This window comes from Nicotiana tabacum, chromosome 24, assembly GCF_000715075.1.
Source record: "Nicotiana tabacum cultivar K326 chromosome 24, ASM71507v2, whole genome shotgun sequence".
Classification (NCBI taxonomy): Eukaryota; Viridiplantae; Streptophyta; class Magnoliopsida; order Solanales; family Solanaceae; genus Nicotiana; species Nicotiana tabacum.
The window spans coordinates 93,715,609-93,724,752 of record NC_134103.1 but is presented as its reverse complement, the minus strand read 5'-3'; the positions used below and the strand labels follow the sequence as shown (position 1 = coordinate 93,724,752).

General features: G+C 29.6%; 1 protein-coding gene across 1 annotated transcript; it reads right to left on the bottom strand.

The window, feature by feature from the left end:
• Positions 1–503: 503 nt before the first annotated feature.
• Positions 504–3,152, bottom strand: LOC107779544 (heavy metal-associated isoprenylated plant protein 3). The gene is made up of 4 exons (XM_016599993.2): positions 2,730–3,152; positions 1,708–1,943; positions 1,442–1,529; positions 504–1,202 (listed from the first exon to the last, which is right to left on the bottom strand). Exons 1-4 carry the CDS (start codon positions 3,007–3,009, stop codon positions 799–801), a joined length of 1,008 nt encoding a protein of 335 aa, XP_016455479.1. The 5' UTR covers positions 3,010–3,152; the 3' UTR covers positions 504–798.
• Positions 3,153–9,144: the final 5,992 nt, after the last annotated feature.

Here is a 9,144-nt window from a genome sequence, read left to right as displayed (position 1 = left end):
GATATATTTATTTTTCAAGGTTGAATAGAATTTAACTATTAAAAATTATCGATATTTGAAGTCATTTGAACCAATTTACAAAATTACGACACAATTTATATTAAAATCCTTGTGATCCGCTAGGACCGTGGAAGACAAGTCTTTATCCCTCCATCCGAACTTTTGGCGATCCATCAAGATTTGCCACACTTCTAAATCACAAGCTTCAAATTTTGACCCGCAAGTTATTTTTGCCAAGCTTATTTAAATGGGATTAAAACTTAAATAGTGTAACACGGAAATAGCCTATTCGCGCAAACTCGTATACAAAATCTAATATTAAAATGTTAAGTAAGACCAATGCCAGTATTATTATGATTTATCAAAAGAAATCCGCGTGCCGAGTGGTCTCTTATTATCCGAAGGTCAAAACATCAATTATTGTGTGTACGCACTGGCACTGTGTGTGTGTTAAACTGATTAATGGTACAAAAAGAACACGTAACAAATAGGAAGTTATACAATTTGCACAACAATTGAATGATATTATTGCAAACTTAAAATTTACAAGTCTAAACAAATAGTGTCAAGAAGACAATTCAAATGATGCCACAAGAAACCATTAAGGTATCTTTGCTGATCTCTTGTGAACTAAATAAATGAAACCAAATAATTCACATGCTGCAGCTTAACTGTTTCTGTCTAACCTGTATTTCCTAGACAAAAACTATGATTTCATCTATATGATTCTGTATATACTAAACTCTATATATAGTTATATATTTACATTTTAGCTGAACTTATATATTTGTAATCTTGTCACATAATAGAGCAACCGTTAGGATTTTCATCACTGAACATTTGAGGCGCTGTTAAGTATGGTGGGGGCACATAGCCAGTATGATCATAATCTTGGCCTGTAACCATTTGATGATTGTGCATTGCCAAGCCATAATCAGCTTGATCCATGTAATTGTGATTGTAAATTGGCATTGCATAGTACGTATTTGGAGTAGTGTAACCATAGTATTCCATTTTGTTGATCACCTCTGTCTTTTGCTCTATACTTGCCACTTTTAATTCACCATCTTTCTTTGGTGTAACAACATCTATGTTCCTCTTCAATTTATCTTTCAAGTAAGATGATGTTAGCTCCTTTACGTCCATTGTTCCCTTCACTGTCACCAAATCTTTTTCTAGAGATACACTCACTTCTTCCACTCCTGTATAAGGGTAAACGGAAAAGCAATCAACTACAACAAAAACAATATATATGTCTAAAGAATAGGATTTGAACACGAATTTTTACACTATCGCACCACCTAAATATAATTATAAATAATTTTTCCTAATAAATGAAATTTATAACATGACAGGTTAATAATTTGATAGCGTAATTTTTTACATACAATCAGTATATACTCCTATAAATTAAATCAAATTACAAAGGAAAAAGTCTTACCATCGATTTTCTTTATAATTCGCTTTGCTTTTTGTGCATTCCTGTCACATTGCAGCCGAATCTTCAGTACCACAGTGTTAAATTGAGGCTAAACAATAACCAAAGAGAAAATAGCAGAAAGTTAGGAAAAAATCTAATAATCCAACCACAAATTTATTTATTTTATTGATAAAAAACTAAACAGTAATTACTGTAACTCCTGGCTTACTTAAATTATGATAAACACTATAAAGTGTACGTTAGAAGGGGAAAAAAAAGTAAATTACCTCCTTGGGCTTTTTATCTTCCCCTTTCTTCTCCTCGGCCTTTTTCTCAACTTTGTCATCGGATTTTTTATCTCCGTCGTCGTCGCCGCCGCCACTGTCCTTTTTGGGTTGAGCCGAAATGAGCTCCACCTTCTTCTTTGTCTTGTTTTCAACCATCTCCCGGAGCCATAAGGGATCCACATTCCCTTTTACCGTCAATTTCCCACTGATGTAATCCGCCTTTACGTCTTCCACAGCTTCAATTAAAAATAAATAAAAATTAGCCCAAACCTTCATATAATTTGCTTGTATCAGATTAAGGATCTGTTTGTCCGTTGAAAAGATTTTTTTTTCATTCAAAAATATGTTTGTCCATGAAATTTTGTAAGTTTTTGGAAAAAATTCGAAAATGAATTATTCAAAAACCAAAAAAATCATTTTGACTACGTTTTCAAATTTTAATTTTTTTTTTCTACTCACAAAAATATAAATGTATTTTCAAACATAATTTCAAATTTCAAATATCATTTTTCAACTTAACTCCAAATATTATTATTTTTTCATAAATTATAATTTTTATGTCCAAATGCCTACTAAATAATGTATTATTATGTAGATAATGATGTTTATTTAAATTAACTAGTTAAATAGTCTGCGCGAAGCGAATCAAAATAAAAGACAACATTTTCGTAACACTAAAACAATGTAAGACATACGTATGAAAAAATTAGAATAGAAAAGAAAATCCAAATAAAAATATCACATATATAATTTTTTGTACTTTTATAAATTAGGCCTTTGAATCCCGTTAAATGTTGGTCTTAAATAATATTATATTAATTATTGTAGATAATAATATACAACATACTCAGTATTATCCCACACCGTGGGGTCTGGAGAGGGTAGTGTGTACGCAGATCTTATCATGTTGTTGTTGTTGTAATAATATATATTAGTAATTGTATTTAGATGCAAATATTGGTCATACGTGATATTAATTATTACAAAGAAAAATATTTATCAGACCTAGGTAAGTCGATTACCTTCAAATCGGCGAATTGAACGTTTGGCTTTCTTGGCACAACCTTCACAATGCAAATCGAGTTTTAACAGGATGGTAGCGAGCCCATCGTCTAATTTTCCGCCGGCGTCACCGCCACTGCCGATGGTCTTCTCTCCAGCGTCACCGCCACCACCGGCGGTCATCTCTCCGGCTTCATTCTTCTTTTCTACTCCTTTGGCTTTGGTTACTTCTTTTTTAAGGAATTGGAGAATTCGTAGAGGCTGAATTAAGGGAATACTAGAGTTCGTAAATTTGGTCATTGAAAGGAATTAATAGTAGAATGGTATGAAGAGAGAAAAGAGAGGCAAAGTGGACAATATATAGACAATGAGTTAGTTCAGTTTCCTAATTAGTGTACTTATTTCACTATTTCAGGACAAGTATTTTAATAGGAAACCACCACCTCCCACACACTATAGGAGTAGGACTCTTTTTTCAGTTTTTCTTAGGGGAGAAAGTGGGACGCGTATGCATTAGGTCCCTTTCGGATTGTTATTACATAGGTATTAATTAATTTAACTACAATTAAGTTTAAAAATTGTGTGTCAATGCATGTCATAAATTTATTAATTTAATACATACACCACATAAATGAATTTCATAAGTATGTTAATTTGGTACACACCCTGAACAAATTCAGTGACAAACAAAATAATTATATTACACCTAACTAAATAATTAATTTTAAGAATCAACAAAATAAAGTAAAAATACATATCACTTAACCATGGTTAGGTGTAAAAATATATATATATATATATATATATATATATATATATATATATGCAAGACATATGTCTTATATTTATTGGTTTGATGTAAACACATGAAGAAACATGATATTTTACAGCTAATCATAAAGCCTGTCGGTTCCGACTATTAGTTGATTTGGTAAATTAAATACTTGTTTTAGAATATTTGATATTCACAAAAAAAACAAAAAGTAATTTATTTTTTATCTCTTTCTAAAATTCATTCTTATTTATCCAATTAGTAGAGTGTTTAGTACTCATATGTTTAAGAAAAATATATAGTATAGTTTAAACAAATACTCTTTTATATTTAAGATTATTAAATATCTTTTTAAGAGGTATGTAAAAATCTTAAAAAACATAATATAAACCGAAGATAATATTAGTTTTCATCTTTATAAGATGTGGTCACGTATATTTACTTTCCGGTAAAATTAATCGCTTTTAGTCCATACAATCTTCGACTAGCATAAACAATTGCTGGTTACGCGCGCACATATTCTTTTCCATTGTTACGACTAACATACGTTACATGAATGATAGTTTGTAAATCAGGTATATCCGTTAATACGTGTTATAGACGAACCAAAAATGTACTATTCGTAATTGGAGGTTAAAATATATGAAACAAGTTCAAATTTTCCCCAACTATCGACTATCATTTCCTCCGTCGACTTTCCCAACAAACATATATACATGTTTTATTCTCCTCTGATATTGTGTTCGACATCAACTCAGTAAGCGAAACTTCCATTGACATTAATATGTAATTTGACATTAATATGTAATTCCATTGACGTGTGGAATTACAGAACAAGAGACCCTGAGTAGGCGTTTGGACATAAAAATTGTAAAATTTCAAAATACAGGGAAAAAAAAATTCAAATAAAAATGGTATTTGAAATTCAGAGTTGTGTTTGGACATGAATATAATTTTGGGTTGTTTTTTAAGTTTTGTGAGTGAAAATTTTGAAAAATAACTTTTTGGAGTTTTTCAAATTTTCAAAATGTATCTCCAAGTATACTCATATATATATATATATATATATATATATATATATATAGAGAGAGAGAGAGAGAGAGAGAGACACGCACGATTCATGAATCATGCCGTGTAGAGGAATGGTAACAAGAACTAAAATGACATAGTGAAAAAGAAGTTTGAATACATATCATGTGACTTCTATGTCATTTCTTAGGGGACCCCGGACCTCCATTAAAGGAAGCAGGCCAGTAGTAACTAGTAAGATCATCTCCGACCCTTCCCATTTTGTCATAACGGGGGCAATTTTTGTCATAATGAAACTCCAACCCTCCCTTATTTTTGCCTCCAAAATGGGGGATGAATAGTGTTTCTCCAAATATGGGGTACACTATTCATCTCCCCCATTACTATTCATGCATATTTTATTATTATTTTATTATTTAACTTTTTAAATTTATCTCTTTATATATACCTAATTATGTTTATGTAATATATTTATAATATTAATTTTACATCTTAACTTTGGCGTATAATTTTGATAAATTAATTTTCGTGCATTTATTATTTTTATGTAAAATTATAAGTTAATTTTATTATAAGTTATAATTGTACAAAAAATATATAATCATCTCAAAAAATGAATGGCGCGAATATTAAATATTAGATGTTGCTAAAATTGAAAGGTGCGAATATAAAAAATTAGATGTTGTTAAAATTGAAAAGTAAAAATTGAAAATACATTAAATGAAAATATATTAAAATTGGAAATACATGAAAATTGAAAATACATTAAATTAAAATACATAAAAATTAAAATTACAGTAAATAACATAATAACTTAGTAGGGAGGTATGTCGTTTCCAGATACACCAAAATCATTATAGTATTGAGTGAATGTGGCTGAGGATTGTTGTGGTTGTGAGTGTGGATATTGTTGACTTCTTTTATACATTATTCGTTGTTGTTCTTGTCGCATAAATTCACGATGAGTCGGATCGACAATAGAATCCATATCCATCATTAAAACTTTATTTTCTTCTTTCATTTCTTTTTCTCTTAATTTTTCTTTTTGAACATCCAAAACTTCTTTTTTTGCCTCGGTTGCATTATTCATCGCCTCAACCATCCGATTATTTTCTGATTGAATTGTCTTCGTATAATATGTATTTAATTAATCTTGTATCACAATGATTTCACTTTTATTTGAATTATTAGTAAATCTATAATAATTGCTTCCAAAATTATATTATTTAAAAATTTATGAAATTGTTTTAATGGAAATTATAAATTAATGAAAATAAAATATGGAATTTGTTTAATGGAATTTAAAAAATTAAAATTAAAATGAAAGACAATAATATAATATAAAAGAGAGAGAAGAATATAAAAAGAATATTCTCTTTTGGGGAAAAAATGAGGGAATGGTTAGAGTAAGTTGTCTTCAAAATGGGAAAATCGGACCAAAATGAGATAAAGATCGGAGATGCCCTATGTATTAGAAAATGAATATGAGTTAGCTAGCAAGGACCATTTTTGCCGTTTGGGAATTGGAAAGTGATGGCCTAAAAGGAGGGAAGAGAGAGGCCCCTACCGTGAGGAAAGAAGTTTCGTTTCGTGCCATTGATTTAGACTAGTGGTTCACATCGATCTTTTTAGTAAGAAGATGAAGAGTAATTAAGAAAGAAAGATCAAGAAACTTCGTTGAAGGCGTTTTCTTTTAGTACTGCTTCCCTTCCAATTTATGACCTAAAGTTCGGATTTACTACTATAAGCTATAATAATTAACAATTTAAAATATTAAAGTAAATACGAATAAATTGCAGTAAAAAATTTATTTGTTTAACTCTCAAAAGCAAAGAGTGTCACATAAATTGTGACATAAAAAATAAAAAATCATACTTTGCATCGAACAAACAAACTCCGTGTTATCTTTCATAGTATTACTACTAACAAATGATTTTTGATTCGTAAACGTTAATGTTTATTATTGTTTACCCATAAAACGGTACAGTTAAATTTGTTACATGAATTATAGATAAGTGAATTGATTTGACCCAAGAAAATATGAAATGAAACAGAAATAAGATTATGAAATAGAATTAAAGAAAACACAAGCTTGGCTATGAGCTTAGTCTTTCCCGTAGCAGACAATATTAAGAGCAAAAGAAAGTAAATAATTTTATAATTTGGAGAGCAGAATATATAGCTTTTGTGTACATAGTATTTTCTTGCCTTACAGTGGAGGCTAATTCTCCTATTTATAGCTATATATAAGGAGACAAGATCCCAAAATCAAATTCTACTTGAATGAAAATAAAACCGTCATTGGTGGTTGCATAACAGTTGGCTATAAATGCTGATATTCGTTGTAACAGATGCTCATTGAATGCTATCCGATATCAAATCTTCGAATATATTACCGGCTACTCTGCCTCCGGGATTCATCCAGCACCGGTCACATACTTGCATCTGATGCCAATTATTTGCTGACTCACATCCACTACAAGAAAAGTGTGAATTACCTGGGAATTTTACATGAAAATTTTTTTCGCATGAAATTTCTACGGATTTTCATGCGAAAATTTTAAATTCCTAAGTTGATGAATATTTTATCTGCGAAAAATATTTTTTCAGGCAAATTCCCATGTAATTTTGGCGCCAGTTTGCGCCAAAATATCACCTGGGGAATTATTTGGAAAATTTATCTGCAAGTATCATTTTTATAGGTAAATTCGCAAGTAAATAAATAACAATAAATTCCTTTGTTGTTTCGTAGAAAATTCCCTAGGTAAAGCTATCTACGTATTTAGCTGTGGATAATTACTAGAGAATTTACTTGGGAATTTTCATATTTGGGGAATTACCTGGTGATTGTTGGTCTGCGTAATTATCTGGAGATTTATTCTTTGGGGTTTTCCCGGAGATTTTCTTACATGGGGAATTACTTGAGAAATTTATAGTTTAGATATGATTTTTGCTTTGAGAATTTATTTGGGGATTTTCATGGGGATCTATCTAGGGATTTCGTTGTTGCAATTTTAGTTGTGAAATTTTCTTGGGGTTTTCCTACTTGAAACATTACTTGGGGATGTTTTCTCTCTAGATTCCTCTTTCAATTCAAATCGTTTATTATGTAATAATCTCACTCTAATAAGTTCTTGAAAAGAAAAGGTCTAAAGTAATATTTTTGACATAATTATTAATAAAATCATCATATTTAATTAATTTATTTCATGAAGATAATGTCATGACATATTTATCAATATTTAAAACTAAATATAGTTACTAATAAAATAATAAAATAATAATCATAAATCTAATTAATGTTAACAAAAGAATTAAATATGAAGAAATTAAATTAAAAACAAAATAATTAATCGAACTAATATCATTCGAACATAAACTAAATTGTGTATTATTGATTTAACGTAAGTATAGCTTTTAAGTAGAAAAAATATACAGTTACATTTATAATTAACGGTTAACTTATAAGTGAGACTTAAGTATTGAGTGATCTTCTAATTTAAGTATAGTAAATATTATAAGTGAGATTTAAGGATTGAGTAATCTTCTAACTTTATTTTCAAACGTACTATCTTGATTAACTAATAATATTATTGAAGTAATTGAATCTTGTGTTCGTAGTTAAAATTGGCAAAATAATTTTTACCCGTTACTTATGTACAGTGTGTTTAACTCTTGTTTAGAAGAATTATTATATAAAGTTTTAATGCGTTGTTCAAGGTATTTAAATGTCTCATTATCATTTTGTTCCTTATTTGAGACTTCTAATTCCCGAAATGGTATTTTTGTTATTTTTCTTGAAAGAAAAGAAAATTTTTCAACAATCAATTAAATCTTAAAGAAATGATCGTAATTCTATCCACCTAGTTATATTTGAAGAAAAATTTAGTTTGTGAATTTGGAATTCGTACTCACCGTATCTTTCTTCAAACAAAAAAAATAAATTTACATCTTGATTTAGTGAATTGAAAAAATTATGAGATAAATGGCTTAGGTCTCTCTTTGTCCCACACCGAATAGAGAAAATAAGATCTAGGCATTTATAGTGAGCAGCTGCCAAGGAGAAAACGCGTAAGTGAGGCATTCTATGAGTTTTAGATTGAAAATAACAAATGAATTGACAAAGAAGAAAAAAATTAAAGTTTCGACACTAAAATAATTAATGTATCTTATTCATAAACATTTGTCAAATATTTCTTACGAATTTATTTGCCTTTTTCTCACGATTGTTTTATCAAAAGTTTCCTGCTAAGTTACATGGAGATTTTAAAGTTCGAAATGGAATTACCGTCCACGTGTCACTTAGTTATTTGTCCAACTGTCGCTAACTAATTTTACCGTATACAAATAGCCCTTACTTTTCGATGACAATACGTTAAGTGTTTCAAACTTTGATTCACACCTCTTACACATCATATATCCAAATGTAATACTTAAAAAATTGTCTAAATTTTATCTCATTGCTTTATCTACCTGGTACGAGATCATCACAATTGTTTAAAAACTCATACAAACATCTCATATAAATGAAGGGGGTCAAATAATAAATATCGGTACTTGAGGGGGTTAACATTTCATGACTAAGCAACTCTTGCCCCTCGCCGAGAATATAGTTAACGTAAACGAGATCCGGA

Bases quoted from the DNA above. Each gene is read 5' to 3' on its own strand.
- LOC107779544 (XM_016599993.2), bottom strand. From the start codon at position 3,009: ATGACCAAATTTACGAACTCTAGTATTCCCTTAATTCAGCCTCTACGA. The intron at 1,944-2,729 runs GTAATCGACTTA...TTTTAATTGAAG, and splicing joins TTCAATTCGCCGATTTGAAG to CTGTGGAAGACGTAAAGGCG. The intron at 1,530-1,707 runs GTAATTTACTTT...GTTATTGTTTAG, and splicing joins AAGATAAAAAGCCCAAGGAG to CCTCAATTTAACACTGTGGT.